Consider the following 19098-nt stretch of genomic DNA (forward strand, 5'->3'; position numbering starts at 1 on the left):
GGAGGTGCTGTCATGTGCAGGACAGGTGTGGCAGGTACACACAGCGGGAAACTCTGGGTGTGAGAGGTACTCCGCTCCTTGTCACCAAGTACCCGAGGCTGCTTTGGAGAGAGCGGTGTATTCGGCTCATGGCTCTGGAGGCAGGAAATCCAGACAGCACGCTTGGCTGTGGCCGGGGCTGTGACAGATGGCAGGAGCAAGAGGGAGCCTCACACCTTGAAACAGGAAGCAGAGGGCTGGGCGGGGCTGGGCGCAGGCCTGTGACACAGTCCTCTCAAGTGCTAACAGGGTCCCTTTCAAGAGAAGGCCCCAGTGACCCCAAGGCCTCCCATAGGCTCATGCTGACCCCCAGCGTGGGCACTCTAGGACCAAGTCCCTTGGTGGCCACCCAGACCACAGCAGTGGTGCGTGAGAGCGCTGCCTGCCGGTGGCCAGTTCTGCGGGCACAAGAATGCCTGGTGTTTATGCTTGAGGTGTTTTTGTGGTTTCCTAATGTTTCAAGGTACATTAATTTTGGGAGCAGAAAAAGTTTATTTTTTAAAGTGTATATGTAATAGTACCAACAGTATAAAAATTAGCTCCTAAGTGAATAGCTTGAAGATATTTCCCAAACTCAGAGGTACCGAAGAACTCCTGAAGAGGCTCAGGCACTTGGGTCCCCAGCGCCACGTGGGAGACCTGAATAGAACTCCAGGTGCCCAGCGTCAGCCTGATGCAGCCCTGGCTGTTGTGGACATTCGGAGAGTGAACCAGCGAAGGAAAGACCTCTCTCTCTCTCTCCCTCCCCCTTCCCTCCCTCCCTTTCAAATAGAAAATAAGGGGTTGGCACTGTGGTGTGGTAGGATAAGCCTCCGCCTGCGGCATTGACATCCCAAGTCCTTGGGCTCCTGCATCCACGTGGGAGACCAGAAGAAGCCCCTGGCTTCGGACCAGCCCAGCTCCAGCTGCTGCAGCCATTTGGGGAGTGAAGCCACGGAGGGGAGACCTCTCTGTATCTCTCCCTCTTCCTGCAACTCTGCTTCTCAAATTAAAAAAAATAAAATTGATTTTTTAAAAAGAAAGCCTTGGAAAATCAAAAGTGCTTGAATTGAAAACAGAAAACTATACTGCCAACACACTAAAGAAAACAGAGTAAGACCTAGCGGAACAGGAAGGGTGGTGGAACAGGTGCTGAGGGGCAGTGGATTCAGCCACCGCTCACGACGCCGGCGTGCCGCGTTGGAGTGCCGCTTCAACCCCAGCTGCTCTGTTGCTGATCCTGCTTCCTGCTGCTCCGTCTTGGGAGGCAGCAAAGGGTGGCTTAAGGGCTTGTGCCCGGGCCACCCAGCTAGCAGACCCGGATGGAGTTCCAGGCTCCTGGCTTTTGCCTAGCCCAGCCCTGGCTGTTGAACTGTTGCCAGCATTTGGGGAGTAAGACAGAAGTTAGAAAATTTCTCTCTTTCTGTCTGCCTGTGTCTGTCTTTCCATCTTCAAGTAGATGAAAAATACGTAAATAAGCGTTTCTAGAAGAACCAGGTAGGAGTCAGCCTTTGGCACAGCAGGGAAGATGCCGGCCGGGATGCCTGCACCCACGCGGTGTGCTTGGCTTCCCATCCTGCGCCACTTGCACGTCCAGCTTCCTGCTGCTGTGCAGCCTGGGAGGCAGTGCCGAGGGGTCCAGTAGTCGCTTCCCTGGCGACCGTGTGGGAGACCTGGCTTCAGCCCCAACAAGCACAAGAAATGAACGAGGCCCTCGGGTTGTGGGTCCGGCAGAGAAAGCAGCCGCGGGAAGGGAAGGGAACGGCCACCAGCTCTCAGGCCTTGCTTTCAGGCTGGCGCCTGCACCTGATCAAGTCTTGCTTTTAAACTCTGCCTTAGTCTGCATGGGGGAGATTCTGGAATGCAGACCTTGCCTTGGGAATGTCCACGTGGCAATTTTATGTGCACATGGTGCATGGCGTGGCCAGAAGTTGTGTAGAAATCCAAGCTGTGCAGTGAAGTGTTCGTGTGTAAGACACCCTGGGGCAGTATCCTGGTGTTGATGGCATGCCTCGTTAGACAGACTCCCCTGGGAATGGCACACACCCACGCGAGCGTCAAAGCGAACACACCGTGGTCGTGTGCCGTCCGGCCCGGCCCGCCACTTGTTCCGAGCGGCACAGCGAGGGTGACGGTGACGGAGAGCACGCGCCTTTCTCTGTGCAGAGAGGAGCTGCAGACGCTGCCGCCGAGGCCATTTATAACGTGTATTTATAGCCATGAGCAATGCAGCCCTTCCCGCGCTTCAGGTTCATGCCGGAGCGCAGTGCCGGCTGCGCGGGGAGAGGGAGGACTCCCAGGCCGGGGCACAGTCTGGCCGCGTCTCAGCCCATGCTGCAGCCAGGAAGACCGAGCCCCATCTGCCCGCTGCCCTCCGGACTGCTCCCCGAAGCTCTCCCGTAATGCCCTGGGAGCACGGGGCTACAGCCCTTTGAAGGACAAGCAGCGCCCAGAAACGCCTTCGCGTGAGGCCCGAGGCTTCCCGGCTGTGGGCTCGGGGCCGTCTGTGGGCTCGGGGCCGTCTGGAACTCGAGTGCAGTTCTCACCCTGGAAAGCAGGCGGCACAGGGCTGACCTCCTCAGCCTGTGGGAGGTGGGATGAGGCCCCGGACGGCGTGGGCAGAGCCCTCGGGGCGGCGCTGTAGCCCACGCAAAACCCACAGCCTCGGCCACGTGGCTGCAGAGGCCACTGGGAGGTGTGGACGTGGTCGCTTGGGGCGCATGGCCGCCCCTGGGGCTCCCGGGCTGCCAGGCGTTGGGCAGACGCGGCCTGGCTCCCGGTGGGGGCACAGAGCGTCCTGCTCTGAAACCAGACCGCAGCGCCCACAGCCCGCTGAGCCCGCGGGTGCTGCGGCCCCTGTCAGGTCCCTGCTGCGGGGTCCTTCTCACAGTCCCTGTCACAGAGTCCCTGTCGCGGGGTCCCTGTCGCAGAGTCCCCGTTGCAGAGTCCCTGTCACAGGGTCCCTGTCGCGGGGTCCCTGTCACAGGGTCCCTGTCGCGGGGTCCCCGTCACAGAGTCCCTGTCACAGGGTCCCCGTCACGGGGTCCCTGTCACAGGGTCCCCGTCGCGGGGTCCCTGTCACGGAGTCCCCGTCGCGGGGTCCCTGTCACGGGGTCCCTGTCACCGGGTCCCCGTCGCGGGGTCCCTGTCACAGAGTCCCCGTCGCGGGGTCCCTGTCACAGAGTCCCCGTCGCGGGGTCCCTGTCGCGGGGTCCCTGTCACAGAGTCCCCGTCGCGGGGTCCCTGTCGCGGGGTCCCTGTCACGGAGTCCCTGTCGCGGGGTCCCTGTCACGGAGTCCCTGTTGCGGGGTCCCTGTCACGGAGTCCCTGTCGCGGGGTCCCTGTCGCGGGGTCCCTGTCGCAGAGTCCCCGTCGCGGGGTCCCTGTCGCGGGGTCCCCGTCGTGGAGTCACACAGAGTCCCTGTCGCGGGGTCCCTGTCGCAGGGTCCCTGTCACAGAGTCCCTGTCACGGGGTCCCTGTCGCGGGGTCCCTGTCACAGAGTCTCTGTCACGGGGTCCCTGTCTCAGAGTCCCTGTCGCAGAGCCCCTGTCGCGGGGTCCCCGTCACAGAGTCCCTGTCGCGGGGTCCCTGTCGAGGGGTCCCCGTCACAGAGTCCCTGTCGCAGAGTCCCCGTCGAGGGGTCCCTGTCACAGAGTCCCTGTCGCAGAGTCCCTGCCGCGGGGTCCCTGTCACAGAGTCCCTGTTGCGGGGTCCCTGTCACAGAGTCCTGTCGCGGGGTCCCTGTCGCGGGGTCCCTGTCGCAGAGTCCCTGTCGCGGGGTCCCCGTCGCGGGCCCTGGCCGGAGTTGTCGGGGTGCGCAGCCTCCTCCCAGCGTCCTCCAGGGTGGAGGGGCCTGCGCAGTTCCCACGCACGACAGCGCCCAGCCGCACTGGCCGGCCCTCAGGAAGGCCACCGACCGGGCGTCGAGCGACTGCGGGCGGGGTTCCTGCCCAGTCACGATGGCACAGGGGACTGGAGGAGCGCGCGCCCCGAGAACCCTGTCGCTGCGTTGTGTGCCGTCGCCAACCCCAGCAGCCGCTCTGTCCTCGCCCGGGCACCCGGGAGCGACGCTCACGTGACCGCCCCCCCCCCCGAAGTGCGCAGGCGCGCCCCCTGCTGGGGGAGGGAGCGACTCTTCCCCGCGCTGGCCACGCGGGGGCAGCAGAGCGCCCCACGTGCTCCTGGTGACGGAGGGCAAGGCCCTGCCAACTGTCCACCCTGGAAGTCGGCCCCAAGCCCGCAGAACAAGGAAACAGAGAGGAGAGGGGCCCCTCACGCGGCTCCTGCTGCCTGCCAGCGCCCTGATGTCCTCTGCCGACCAGAGCTCCAGTCCGGCGGGCCTGGCTGACCTACACCGCGCCCTGACGTCCTCTGCCGACCAGAGCTCCAGTCCGGCGGGCCTGGCTGACCTACACAGCGCCCTGACGTCCTCTGCCCACCAGAGCTCCAGCCCGGCGGCCCCTGCTGCCTGCCAGCGCCCTGACGTCCTCTGCCCACCAGAGCTCCAGTCCGGCGGTCCATCGCAGGGCAGGCGTGGCAAGCACGTCCCTGACAGACAGACAGACAGACAGACGAGAAAGATGGCGCTTAAGCTGCCTGACCCTGGGCCAGCTCAGGGTGAGGACGGCCCACTCACGGGAGAAAGGACACGGGCGACCAGAGCGTCCCACGGGCCCGACTCCCACGCAGGGCCTGGCGTCACACCAGGGACACGGGCCCACACCCGCAGTCGCTGTCTTCCTGCCAATCATCTAAACAGAAGCCCGGAGCTGGGAAGTGGGCCTCAGCCAAGAGAGACCTGTGCCTGTGTGTGTGCTCCCTGTGTGTGCTCAGTGTGTACTGTGTGTGTTCAGTGTGTGTGTGCTCAGTGTGTGCTGTGTGTGCTCCCTGTGTACTGTGTGTGTTCCGTGTGTACTGTGCGTGCTCCCTGTGTACTGTGTGTGCTCCCTGTGTGTGCTCACTGTGTACTGTGTGTGCTCACTGTGTACTGTGTGTGCTCCCTGTGTACTGTGTGCTCCCTGTGTACTGTGTGTGCTCACTGTGTACTGTGTGCTCCCTGTGTACTGTGCGTGCTCCCTGTGTACTGTGTGTGCTCCCTGTGTACTGTGTGTGCTCACTGTGTACTGTGTGTGCTCCCTGTGTACTGTGTGTGCTCACTGTGTACTGTGTGCTCCCTGTGTACTGTGTGTGCTCCCTGTGTACTGTGTATGTGCTGTGTACTGTGTGTGCTCAGTGTGTGTGTGCTCACTGTGTACTGTGTATGTGCTGTGTACTGTGTGTGCTCCCTGTGTACTGTGTGTGCTCCCTGTGTACTGTGTGTGCTCAGTGTGTGTGCTCCCTGTGTACTGTGTGTGTGCTGTGTACTGTGTGCTCCCTGTGTACTGTGTGTGCTCCCTGTGTGTGCTTCCTGTGTACTGTGTGTGCTCCCTGTGTACTGTGTGTGCTCCCTGTGTACTGTGTGTGCTCACTGTGTGCTGTGTGTACTGTGTGTGCTCACTGTGTGTGCTCCCTGTGTACTGTGTGTGCTCCCTGTGTGTGCTCCATGTGTACTGTGTGTGCTCCGTGTGTACTGTGTGTGCTCACTGTGTACTGTGTGTGTGCTGTGTACTGTGTGCTCCCTGTGTACTGTGTGTGCTCCCTGTGTGTGCTCCCTGTGTGTGTGCTCCATGTGTACTGTGTGTGCTCCGTGTGTGTGCTCACTGTGTACTGTGTGTGTGCTCCCTGTGTACTGTGTGTGCTCCCTGTGTACTGTGTGTGCTCACTGTGTGTGCTCCCTGTGTACTGTGTGTGCCCACTGTGTACCGTGTGTGTGTGCTGGTCATGCAGCCTCAGCCCCACCCTCCGCCTGGGAGAACCCTTGCCCCTCACCCTGGAAGCCCCTCCTTCCCTCCGTCCCCTGCCCTGGCACCTGGCAGGGTCGGAGGTTGTTCTGTGTCCCTTGCTGTTCTCTCGCCCTTCATGAGACGGAAGCGGACTTCAGGGAGGAGAAAACGCGGGGGTTTAAGGTTGGTGAGTCCGTATCGCCAGGCACAGAGCAGGCACGAGGTTAGGGACCAGTGAGTGATAACCGACACACCAAATGGTAAAAGTCACAAATCCAGGCCGGCGCTATGGCTTAGCAGGTAAAACCACTGCCTGCGACGCTGGCATCCCATGTAGCTGGGGGTTCGAGTCCTGGCTGTTCCACTTCCAACCCAGCTCTCTGCTGTGGCCTGAGAAAGCAGCAGATGATGCCAAGTCCTTGGGCCCTGCACCCACGTGGGAGACCTGGAAGACGCTGCTGGCTGCTGGCTTCCCCCTGGCCCAGCCCTGGGCGTTGCAGCTATCTGAGGAGTGAATCGGAGGATGGAAGATCTGTCTCTATGTAACTCTGCCTTTCAAATAAATAAATAATTTTTTAAAAAAGTCACGAAGCCATTGCACTGATGTAAATACGTTTGTTTCATCGAGAGTGTGAATCAAACAAATGCCATTTAAAAAAAAGAACACGCCGAATTACGGACGACAGGGGTTGCTGTTGCTACTCAGACAGGCACACACCCCCCCATCAATCGACGCCCTTGGGGCGGACCCTTCTGTTGCCCGGAACTCTTGTGGCCCGCGGGTGATTGCCGGGGGGAAAACGTGGCAGGCGCGCGGGGAACTGTTAGGCCGACGCACGCCGGCCGGTTCCCGGAAGAGCGAGGCATTTTGGGAAGCGGCTCTGTTTCGCGCGTTCCGGTAAAATGGCGGCCCCGGGGCTGGCGGTCCCTGCGCCGTAGGCTGTGGGAAAGCGGGGAGCCGCGGGCGCAGGCGGGCGGGGTCCCCGCCGAGGCGAGGATGGCGACACCGGACCAGAAGTCGCCGAACGTTCTGCTGCAGAACTTGTGCTGCCGGATTCTGGGCCGGAGCGAAGGTAGCGGGGCGGGCCGGGCGTGTGGCGGGGCGCGGCGGGGCCCGGGCCGCCGCGTGCTGGCGAGTAGCTCCTCGCGGGCCCCGGGCGGGCGGGCGGGCGGGCGGGGGAAGCGTGGCGGCGGAGTTGTGCGGGGCGCGCTCGCCACCCTCACCGGCCATGTTTTCCGAGCGGGGAGCGTTGAGGGCTGGGCGTGCGTGGAGTCCCCGCGCGTGGGGGGCACTTGCGTGGGCGCGGGCGGCATGCGCCCGAGGGGCTCCCGCGTCCTGGGGGCCCGGGGCGGGAGCTGCGGGCTCCGAAGTCAGGCCCGCGGGACGGCCGGCTCCGGCGCCCGGCGCGCGTCGGGTCGCTGCTTTCTCGCGGGGTTCCGGGGCGGCCGAGGACTCGCTTTGTGTTGGGGGAAGCGAACGGCTGTGGGCAGCTCCCGCCCCGCTCTGTGCCGCGCGTGTCGCTGGGTCGGGGACCCCTCCGCCGCGGCGTCGGCTGCTGGCGTGCGGGGACCCCGCGCTGTGCCGGAGGCGCGCTCGGGCTGCGGGGGGCGCGGGGACGGGCCGAGGGGAGGACGCGGTCGTGGGCGCGGGCACCGTCCGAGACCGAGGGGAGACCCGCGCACTGCAGGGCAGGGCTCCTCAGCAGGGGCAGCGCCGGGGCTTGCACCCTGGCGAGTTCTGCGGGCCCGCCGTCACGGTGACCTCCAGCTTAGGAACCCGCGGTGTTTGGTCTCGGCCGGGCCCCGGGGCTTGGTAGCCGATCCGCACCCGCCGCCTCCCGGCCGGTGCCTGTGCGGTGCGGGGCGCGCTGCCCGGTGCGTGTCGGCCGCCGCCGGCGCTGCGTGTGCGTTCGGCCCGGCCGGCCCCTGCCTCCCGGTGGCCGGGCAGCTGTCGTTAGCGCGGTCAGCTTGCCTCGTTCCTCGGTCGCGGTGCTGGTCCTGGGCTGGCGCTGGGACAGCAGTGTTTGGTTCTGCCGGTGCCGGCAGAGTTTTTTTTCCTTCGTTGCCGTTGTCATCATCAGATTTTGGAAGTCACTTGTTGTGAGCTAGAATGTTTCCCGACAGTTAAGCATTTTGAAAATTAGACACTATTGGAGAGAGAGAGTGCTCCCGTCCGCTGACCTCAGTGCCAGCCCCGGGGCACCCGGGAGCTGGGGTGGAACCCAGGTCTCCCATGTGGGTGGCACGAACCCAGCAACTTAAGCCAGCACCTGCCTCCCAGCGCACAGTAGCTGGGAGCAGCATCGGGACTGAAACCCAGGCGGTCTGCTCCGGGGTGCAGCGTCCTACCCTGTGTGCTAGCTGCGGCACCAAAGCCCTGAGCCCCAGCATTTAACTTTTTTTTTTTTTAAATTGAGACTCCTTCTCGTTGATATAAAAGTTCCACTCCCGCCAGAGACCGCAGTGCTTCTCTCTGCAGAAATCGCTGTCCTCTGTCTTTGATTTAGCATTGGGTCTAAACTAAGATGGCTGTCAGTGGGACCCGGAGGGGATTCCCTTTGAATGACATGTCATAAAATAGATTAACGGTGATATTCGCTTTGATGTGTTCTGAAGTGCTAGGATTGCCAGATGTTTATGGCACTAATTTGAGTTTTACTACTACTTACTGAAAAACTTGTGTTTAGTAGCTTATTGTGTTTTATTTGTTCTGGCTCAGCGAGCAAAGGAGCAGCAGGAGTTGCTGCCTTTACTACATTTGTATTGAAGCCTTTTCCGCTTGGTGGTTATTTTATCTGACAACTGCCTGGTGCGTTCATTAGTTACTCATTTCGTAATGATAAATTACATGTTTTGCAACCCTCATGCAAAAATCTAAAATCTATGATGCTGTGCAATCTGAAATGTTTCTAGTGTCATGCAGTATCGGAATTTCATTTTTCAGACTTTCGGATTAGGGATGCTCACCTGGTAAATCCTATGTATTATCCCAAACCTCCCCCCCCCAAAAAAAAATCACCCCAAAGTCAAAAAGACTGCTGGCCCCAGCATTTCGGGTAAGGGACATTCAGGCGGCACAAATGACTGGTCTCCTGCTTTCCTGACACGTTGCTTTTTTAAGGCTGCAACATCAAGGTAAAGTGGACTGGTTATTTTTAATGTGAATTTTATATGAATCGCATTTTTATGTTTTAATTTTTAAGTTTTATTTATTTGAAAGACATAGTGACAGAGAGGGAGATACACAGCGAGATCTTCATCCCCTGGTTCATTCCTCACGTGCCCACGGCAGCTCAAGCTGGGCCAGACCAAAGCCAGGAGCATCAAAATTCGATCTGGGTCTCCCATGTGGACGCCAGGGCCCCAGTACTGGAGCCGTCACCTGTGCCCTCCGAGGGTGCGCATTAGCGGGTAGCTGGGTCAGAAGCAGGATGGGAACTTGAACCCGGGCACTCTTGATACGGGCGATGGGCATCCCAGGCCGCATCTTAAGCTCTGCGCTTCTCAGATAAATTCCGTAGTTTGCTTCCAGGCACCTTCAGATGCAGAGCACCTTGGTATGTGTGTGCTTGACAGTCATAAAGTTCCGTCAGCACTACTCCCACTGCTTCCCCCTTGAGCCCTGCTCACGGGCTTGGTAGGGCAGGGCTGTCTTCGTCCCCGCTGCTCCCTGGAGCGCGCGCCCGTGCATCTCAGGGACTCCTGGTGAGAGCCAGGTGTTTCATCGTCAGGGCCTTGTGGCTCTGTCAGAGGCAACGCTTCCCCCCTCACTGTTCCATACTCCTTTCTGACTGGAGGTGAAGAAGGAATGAAGGAGAGTCCATTAGATGAACACTTCAGCCTGCGGGTGAGGTGACTGTGGTGCGTGACACTGGAGTGGGGGTGCGGCTCACACACACATGAGTCGAGGGTTGTCCTGGCATTGCTCTTGGTTACAGCGTTTTCCAGAATGGTGAGAAGCTCCACATAACGTATGATCTTCCTTTGACATATGACAACTGCATTCCTGGGAAATTCAGCATATGCAAAGTGTGTATTAAAATGTATATTTTGGGGGCCAGTGCCGTGGTGACTCATTGGTTAATCCTCCACCTGCGGCGTCTGCATCCCATGTGGGCACCGGGTTCTAGTCCTGGTTGCTCCTTTTCCAGCTCTCTGCTGTAACCCAGGAGGGCAGTGGAGGATGGCCCAAGTGCTTGGGCCCTGCACCCCATGGGAGACCAGGAGGAAGCACCTGGCTCCTGCCTTTGGATCAGCACAGCACCGGCCGTAGTGGCCATTTGGGAAGTGATCCAACGGATCTCTCTGTCTCTCTCTCACTGTCTATAACTCTACCTGTCAAAAAAATGTATATTTTGAAAAAGAAAAAAATGTATATTCTGGTGGACTGTTAAGATGCTCACATCATGTTTTAAAGTGCCTGGGTTTCAGTCCTGGCTCCACTCAGATTCCAGCTTCCTGCTAACTTGCACCCTGGGGTGCAGCAGTTGGTGGCTCCAGTTCTTGGGTCCCTGCTCACCCACCTAGGAGATCGGTATTGAATTCCTGGCTCCTGGCTTCAGCTTGACTCAGTCCTGGCTGTTGCAGGTATTTGGTGAGTTAACCAGAGTGAATATAAAATATATGTTTATTTAAAAAAAATTTTTTTAAGATTTATTTATTTGAAAGAGTTACAGAGAGAGAGCTCTTGCATTCGCTGGTTCACTTTCCAGATGGCCGCAACGGCCGGAGCTGCGCCGATCCGAAGCCAGGAGCTACTCTCGGGTCTCCCACCTGGGTGCAGGCACCCAAGGACCTGGGCCATCCTCCACTATATAACAAGATTTTGAGGGCCTTCACTCATGAGTGTGAAGGGACCCTGAGATTTAAAAAAATAAGAATTTTTATATAATGTTTTTCTTTTGTTTTTGTTTTATTTTTAAAAAAGGTTTATTTTGTTTATTTGCAAGCAGAGTTAACAGAGAGAGAGATATTCCATCTGCTGGTTCATTCCTCAAATGGCCCCAGTGGCTAGGGCTGGGCCAGGATGAAGCCAGGAGCTTCTAGGTCTCCCATGTGGGTGCAGGTGCCCAGGTACATGGGCCGTCTTCTGCTGCTTTCCCAGGTGTATTAGCAGGAAGCTGGATTGGAAGTGGAGCAGCCAGGACAGGACCTGGTGCCCATACGGGATGCTGGCATCGCAGGTGGTGACTTTGCCCAGTGTGCCACCACGTCAGCCCCTTGATTTTGTTGTAGAGCGTTGCCTTTCGGCTGAGCTGCACGTTGGAATCACCCGTGATCACCTGGGGCATGGGGGCAGGGGTAGGCGGTAGTTGAGGGCGGGACACTTGTTTCTGACCTTACCTCATGCCTTTTCATTTTTAACTCAAAGTGAATGCTGTGGGCCCATCTCTAGGGCTCTGCGTGTGTAGGTCTCAGTTGGACTTTGGCATCTGAACCATTGAAATGTAAGAAAAGTTATTCTGCCAGGAGCGGGACGAGGATTGCTGGTGTAGGTGCTCTGCTCCCAGATGGAGCACCTGCGGCTCACCACCCCCCCTCCCCACCGTCCTCCTGTCCTTCAGAAAAGCCAGAGTGTGCACCTGGGAGCCAGACCGTTGTGAGGGCGGGAAGGCAGCATCTCGGCCCCCAGGAGCAATGTGTGTGACCCCCCCCCCCCCCCCGGTACTTGTAGAATCTGCAGGCAGGCACACTCTGCCACTTGCACTGCGCTTGTGTTTGAGGGCCTTTAGGCTGGGCGCCTCTGGAGCCGCCTCACTTGGAGTGGAGACCTGCAGCCCTGAGTTTCTTGTCCTGCTTGGAACCCACTCGTTCCTCCTCTACCCTAGAAAGGCCTTTCCTGGGAAACCCGTTGAGGAGACCTAATTTGTTCCTGTCTGTGGTCTTCAGGATGGAGAACACACGATCTTGCTTAAAGGGTAAAATCCAGCTGCTTTATTGAGCTGTGGTAGACATATGTCTTTAAGGAACATTTTCAGGTTAATAATAAAAATAGCTAACATTATGACATACTTAGAATATGCAGATCTCACCGCAGTGTGCTTAATTCTCAAGCAGGGTTGGTGTAATTCTCTCAGCCTCGTCGTGTAGACAAGGAAACGGAGGCGCGGAGCCTTGCGGCTGACAGGTCGCAGGCGGGGGGTGGAGCCCAGGTCTCCGATTCAGCGCTGTCATCTGGAATTCGTGGTCCCTGCTCCGTGGTGTGGAGCATACTGGCCGTGTCACCTCTGCCCTCCCTGCCCTGCCCTGGGCCTGTCAGTGTCTGCGCAGCCCCTGGTGCCAGTTCTCGCCTGGGCAGTGTGGTTAGAGAGTACCCGAGGGCACTGAACGCCCTCTTCCCTGCCCCCAAGACTACCCAGCTCGGGTAGGAGGTGAGAGAATGATTCCCTCCTTTGGTACTTGGTGACCAAACACTGGTAACCTCTAAATTTTAGTTCTGGATTAAGCCAGATCATCAAAGATTTATACCCAGACTCAGTTGTCTTGGACTTTTTTTTTTTTTTTTTTTAAGATTTAGTTATTCGTTTATTTATTTGAGAGGTAGAGTTATAGAGAGAAAGGTCTTCCTCTGTCCATTGGTTCACTCTCCAAGTGGCCGCAACGGCCAGAGCTGAGCTGATCCGAAGCCAGGAGCTTCCTTTGGGTCTCCCACATGGGTGCAGGGCCCAAGCATTTGGGCCATCTTCTGCTTTCCCAGGCCATGGCAGAGAGCTGGATTGGAAGAGGAGCACCCAGGACTTGAACCAGCACCCTTATGGGATGCTGGTGCAACAGGTGGAGGCTTTACCCACTACCCCGTGGCGCCGGCCCCTGTCTGGGACTGTGAAGGAGTGACTTTGGGCTGAGTTCCGTTTTGGAGCCCATGGTGTTGGTCTCCTGGGGGAGCAGCACGCTGACGGGCCCTGTGGCTCACTGTTCTGTTCTTCCCACCTGCTGCTCGGCCTCCATTCCGGTTGGAGGCCGCTGCCTCCCCGAGTCCTTCCCTGGCCAGCCCGTGTCGTGGCATTTTCCCTGTTGATAGCGCTCGGTAGGCTGCTTGCTTGTGTTGTAGTTCTTCTCACAGTCTCGTCATCTTGTGTGGTTATGTGACCTTTTGTATCCTTCTGTCTGCTGAACCCCTGTGTGTTAAGTTCTTAGGCTTGTAGCGTTTGGCACGTGGTACCTGCTGAGGACTTTCGCTTGAATTACTGAGTGTAGTTGTGCTTTAAAAACAGAACAGCATTTTGGGAGCATTGAGTGTGTAGTTGAGGTTGTCTGATACTTCCCATGTTAGCCTTTGATGTCAGTTCCTGGAAAAAGAACCCTTGTCACTGCTCGTTTCTTTGATTGTCTGGATTCTGTGCATCCAGCTTTGAAATGCAGGGTACAAAGATTTGCTTTATTTATTTATTTTTTAGGATTTATTTTATTTATTGGAAAGAGTTACAGAGAGAGGTAGAGAGAGAGAGAGAGGTCTTCCATTCACAGGTTCACTCCCCAGATGGCTGCAACGGCCGGAGCTGTGCCAATCTGAAGCCGGGAGCCAGGAGCATCTTCTGGGTCTCCCACGCGGGTGCAGGGGCCCAAGGACTTAGGCCATCTTCCACTGCTTTCCCAGGCCACAGCAGAGAGCTGGATCGGAAGTGGAACAACTGGGACTTGAACTGGTTCCCTTATGGGATGCCGGTGCTTCAGACCAGGGCTTTAACCTGCTGTGCCACAGTGCCAGCCCCGAAGATTTGCTTTAATAAATAGGTGGATTTTCCTGTTCTGTAATCAGCAAGCAGACTAGAAATTGGGTTGGTGAGCGGGTAGAGTTTGGGTCATGGATGAAGAAGTGGGCGTGGGACGATGTGCACTGAAGGTGCTGAGGAAGACGCGGGGAGGAAGGAACACGGGAGTATTTCTGTGTTGAGGAGTTCGTAGTTCTTGAGAGGAAAACATTCTAAAGTGTGTGGAGCTCTGAAGATGTGTTTGTATGATGTACTTGAGTAAGAAAAGGGTAGTTTGATTACCTGAAATAGAACTTCTCAGGGACACTTCTCATGTTTATAAGATTAATGTGTCCTAAGTGTAGAAGATATGCAAAGTGTGGAAAACTAAGAAAAAAATAAAAACCACTCCCTGGTCCTCTGCCCCGGTAACAGTGTTTAGATGATTTCCTTTTGCCCTTTTCCCCACTGTATAGGCATCCATCAGGTGTTTCCTGCACACACACTGGGCACAGTGGTGCCTGGACTGTGTGCCTGCTAGTGAGGGAGGCGTTGGCGGACTCCGTGACGGGTGGGTCCCAGGAAGATGTGGGAGTGTGCCAGGCCGCTGAGCAGGGGCTGTGCTCGTGGTGCAGCTGTGTGAGCGTGGCCTGGGAAGGAGCCAGGCCAGATCCCTGTGCTGCAGTCACCAGGCCCCTCTCTGAGCGCCACACCCCCGGTCGTGTGGCCTGTGGGCGCTCTGCTCTCAGGTGCTGTCTCTGCCCTCCCTGAAGGTATCCCTTCATTACTGACCAGGCCTTTCCTAGTAATCTGATTCTTGTTCCCTTGAAGTTGTAGCTGGTAGCTTTATGTTCTGAAAATTTGCTACGATGTGTCTAGATGTGAGATTTAAAAGTTCATCTGGATCCACAATCCGTGATCCTTCAGGCTGAGGACTTTTTTTTTAAATTTAAATTTAAAAAATTTTTTAATTCTTTAAATTTTTTAATTTAATTTTTAAAGATTTATTTATTTGAAAGTTAGAGTTACACAGAGAGAGGAAAGGCAGAGAGAGAGAGGTCTTCCATCCGATGATTCACTCCCCAGTTGGCTGCAATGGCCGGCGTTGCGCTCATCGGAAGCCAGGAGTAAATAGCAGCAAGCGGGATCTGTGAGGCACGTGCTAGATGTAAGCTTACCTTAAAAGAGGCTGCTGGACTCTTCTTCAGGGTGCAGGTGTCAGGTTCACGTCCTCACCAGCAGAGTGGAGAGCTGGGGTGCCCTCTGCCTGCTCCCTTGCACAGGGCGGAGCTCCAGGTGCTGGATGTCTGTAGAGTGGGAGCGTTCTGGTTGCCTTGCCTGCTCCCCTGGCGCCCAGCCTGCTGACCTGCCCGGTGGGGAGCTTGGGGTGCATGGCCTCCTCCCCTGCACTGGGTATTGATGGCGTTTTAGCCTCGCTGGCAGGTGCGCAGTGTTCCTTCCTCTAACCTGCGGCGTCTCGTCACGTGGTTTTGTTTTTCTGCCTGCCAGCTGTCTGTCTTCCTACTGACTTTCTGTCCTAAACTTTTGCTTATGTTTTTCTTAGATTTTTTTTCCCTCACCCTTGCTGACCATTGAGAGTTCTTAACATTTAAGTCCTTTATTGGTTGTGGGTTTTGAAAAATCCCTTTTCCTCGTTATTTCCATTCTCTTAATATCCTTAATCTTGAGGAAGTCCACTTTGTCCATTTTTGAAAAGTTGGTCATGATTTTGGTGCCTTCGTGTAAGACCTCTGCCAAACCCAGAGTCGTGAAGTTTCTTCTTTCCCCTTTTTCCTAACAGGGTTGTGATTTTACTCTTAGGTGTGACCTCTGTGAGTTCGTCTGCTTCGCCTCTGTGTAGGTTGAGGTTCAATTTTGAGTTTATTAAAGAAACCTTGTTTTCCCGTATTTCAGCTTGGTTTATTTATTTATTTATTTATTTATTGACAGGCAGAGTTAGAGTGAGAGAGACAAGAGAGAAAGGTCTTCTTCCATTGGTTCACCCCTCAAATGGCCACTACTGTTGGTGTGCTGTGGCCGGCGCACCGCTCTGCTCCGCTCTGAAGCCAGGAGCCAGGTGCTTTTCCTGGTCTCCCATGCGGGTGCAGGGCCCAAGCACTTGGGCCATCCTCCACTGCACTCCCGGGCCACAGCAGAGAGCTGGCCTGGAAGAGGGGCAACCGGGACAGAATCCGGCGCCCTGAACAGGACTAGAAACCGGGGTACCAGCGCTGCAGGCAGAGGATTAGCCTAGTGAGCCACGGCGCCGGCTTACTTGGTTTATTCTTGAAAATAGAGCCTTAAGAAACTGCTATTGTGCCGGCGCCGCGGTTCAGGGTGGGGTGCTGGGTTTTATCTGCCGCCTTTAGCTGAGGTTGTCTACACCAGTTATTTAGCCATTGCTGTCTTTAAACTTTCGTAGGATCAAGGCTGCTGTCCTATCCCCGCTTCCATTCCGGAGTTTATGCCTTGCCTTGTTCTTGTCGGTCTGGTGGGGATTTATCAGTCGTTTTTTCCTTTTTTTTAAGAGCCTAGCTTTTGGTTTTGTTGATTTTTTTTCCTTTTATTTTTGTTTTAAATTCCATTGATTTCTGTTCTCATTTTTATTATTTCCTAATGTGTACTTTGAATGTAGTTCTCTCTCTTTTTTTTTCCTTCAAGATTTGTTATTTATTTGAAAGTTACAGAGCGAGAGGGAGAGACAGAGAGGGTTCTTCCATCTGCTGGTTCACTCCAGATGGTCGCAACAACTGGGGCGAACCAGGCTGAAGCCAGGAGCCAGGAGCTTCTTGTGGGTCTCCTCTGTGGGTGGGGGGCCCAGGTACTTGGGCCATCTTCTGCTTTCCCACACACGTTAGTCGGGAGCTGCCTGGGAAGCGGAGCAGCTGGGACGAGAGCTGGAGCTGGCATTGCAGGTCTTGGCTTCACCCACTTTGCCTCAACACCGGCACCAGTTTCTTCTGCTAGATTTTACAGTATAAACTGTGTTTTTTTTTAATGTGAGATTTATCTTCCTTTTGAGTGAAAGCATTTCCAGCCATAACTTCTCTATCCAAGAACTGTTTGAGCCAGATTTCACATGTTCTGGTATGTTGTATTATCATTTTCTTATTTCCTTTGAGGCTTTTTTTTTCCAGATATTGTTTTGTTGTTCATTTAATTTTTTTTTAAAGATTTATTTATTTGAAAGGCAGAGTTACAGAAAGAGAAGAGAACTTTCATCTGCTGGTTCACTCCCCAGATGCCGCAATGGCCAGAGCTGGGCCGATCCAAAGCCAGGAACCAGGAGCTTCTTTGAGGTCTCCCATGCGGGTGTAGGGGCCCAAGCACTTGGGCCATCTTCCACTGCTTTCCCAGGCCATGGCAGAGAGCTGTATTGGAAGTGGAGCAGCTGGGACTTGAACCAGCACCTACATGGGATGCAGGCACTGCAGACAGTGGCTTTACCTGCTAGGCCACAGCGCCGGCTCTTCGGTTATTCATTTCTAGCATAGTGCTGTTAGTGCTAGAGAACATTCTTTTGAGTAGTTTGAGGTATTTCATATTCAGTAAAGTTGGTTTGGTCTGTCCTGATGGGTGTTCCATTTGCATGTGAGTAGAACTTGTGTTCTCTTGTTGGGTGCACAGCTGGGTCAGGGTCAGTCAGGTTGGTTGGCTGGTGGTGGTGCCCGGTCCGGGTCCATCCGGGCTAGTTGGGCTACTTACTGTAGTCTTCACTTGCTCTTGCACCCCGAGCAAGCCCCGGCCATCGTTGTGCACAGGTGTTTTCCTTTCAGTTCTCTTAGTTGCTTCAGGGATCTCAGAGGTGTGCTTTAGGTGTGTACATATTTAAAATTGTTGTGTCTTCTTGGTTAGTTGGCCCTTTTATCATTTGTTAATGCCCTTCTGCGCCCTTGCTAACTTTCCTTCGTCTGAAGTGTGCATTGTGTGATGTGGATATGCCCCATCCACAGTCATTTTAAATTGCCTGCAGGGCGTATCTTTGTTTCATTCTCTTATTTTTAAGCTACCGTCATCATTGTGTTTCAGGTGGGTTGTTTAGACATCGTGTAGATTTAAAGGGCCCTTTTCACAGCTCCCGCTCCCTTGGTCCTGCCCTCACCCTGGCTTCCAACACACTTGGCTGTGTTCAGGCTAAAATGTGGGAGTTGCTAGCCTGTCAGTGTTGCTGTGCACTTATGCTGATGGTGCCTTGGGATTGCTGGGTGGTGTTTGTTACTTTTTTCCCTGTGGAATAGGAGGGTCTGTAGGTTGCTGGGGCATGGGAAAGAAGCTGTATGGCGGGGGGTGCAGCAGACCCTTCCTCTCTGGCTGGAGAGTGGGCCTGGCTTGGACTATTGTCTTTGTGCATCTGTGGTCTGGGGGTGTAGAGGAGGCAAACAAGTTGACAAAATATCGTGGAAAAAAACACAAAAGCGAGGGAAGACACCGCAGGTCCCTTGTTCCCTAGTTTCATTCCAGGCCTATACCTCCTGTCCATGGTTCAGTGTCTGGAGAGTTGACGGGTTTTTTCCAGGATTGAGTTGTTGCAGTGGAGTGTGCTGATCTGGGTCTGTGTGACTGTTCCGGATTGGAGTTCTCAGAGGCTCTGCTGTCCAGCTGACCCTCGTGCCGCATGTCTGGGCTGGACTTGGCAGGCTCCTTTCGCGATCATCAGTCCAGCTTGTTTTCTGTCTTCTGGGAGTCCTGTCTGGTCTGTTCTCTTACTTTATGCAATCCTCGTTTCATTCATTTGTTTATTTTTATTTTGATTCCTGGCAGCTTTTCTGTGCTTCCAGCTGAGACTGTGGGACAGCGGATGCTCCACCGGTCACCAGGTGGCCAGCGCTCAGCCTGCTCGGTGGTGATTCACGGCCTCTGTTTGCCTTCCAGCTGATGTGGCCCAGCAGTTCCAGTTTGCCGTGCGAGTTATTGGCAGCAACTTCGCTCCAACTGTTGAGAGAGATGAATTTCTCGTAGCTGAAAAAATCAAGAAAGAACGTATGTATTTTTCCTAACTGTTGCGTGTTGGTTTCTGAAGCTTGTCAAAGGTTGAGAATGTACGAGGGGTCTTGATACAAAGTTCATGGAAAACCAGTGTTGTGAAGAAAGCCGTCAGGGACTTGAGAATCCTCAGCACCAGGATAAACTGATCTTTTCATCCCACTTTCCACTGACTTTTTGGAGGCCTCGTGATTGTGATTTCAAGTATTGTGCAAATCAAGACAATGTAGTTCTGTTTTAGAATGAACACTGCCGGAACACAGTGGTTGAGGTTTGTCTTAGATATCGTTAGACAATGTGATGTGTGCGGTATAGTTTTCTGGGTGGCAGTACTTCTTTATGATTCGCAGCTTTTGAACAGGCAGCACAGGACACCGTCCTGGCGGTAAACAGCTCTGGCGTCGTCACCTCCATGCCTGCGGTGCTTTGGAGCCTAGGCGAGCGTTTCTGAGGTGCCTGAGGGAGAGAGCCGTTCATTTATGCTTGGCTGGGGCGTGGCAGGGTTAACCGGCTGTGTGAGGTAGGGCTCCTCACCTCTGTGTGTGGGGAGGCGTGGCTGTGAGCAGCAGGCAGCCTGGCGTGG

General features: G+C 55.4%; 1 protein-coding gene across 4 annotated transcripts in view; it reads left to right on the forward strand.

Moving 5' to 3' along the window:
• Positions 1-6677: 6677 nt before the first annotated feature.
• Positions 6678-19098, forward strand: part of TUBGCP3 (tubulin gamma complex component 3) — an 85044-nt gene continuing 72623 nt past the window's right edge. For 2 of the 4 annotated variants that reach the window (XR_007917722.2, XM_051841682.2), the window contains exons 1-2: positions 6679-6914; positions 18405-18512. Coding sequence is in view for 3 of the 4 variants with exons in the window: in XM_051841682.2 (XP_051697642.2) it covers positions 6839-6914; positions 18405-18512 (184 nt within the window). In the remaining variant the exon portion in view is untranslated. Of the gene's footprint in view, positions 6915-18404; positions 18513-19098 lie in introns of all 4 variants that reach the window. The other 2 variants (XM_051841681.2, XM_051841683.2) reach the window with 2 other exon arrangements.

This window comes from Oryctolagus cuniculus, chromosome 9 (assembly GCF_964237555.1).
Source record: "Oryctolagus cuniculus chromosome 9, mOryCun1.1, whole genome shotgun sequence".
Taxonomy (NCBI): Eukaryota; Metazoa; Chordata; class Mammalia; order Lagomorpha; family Leporidae; genus Oryctolagus; species Oryctolagus cuniculus.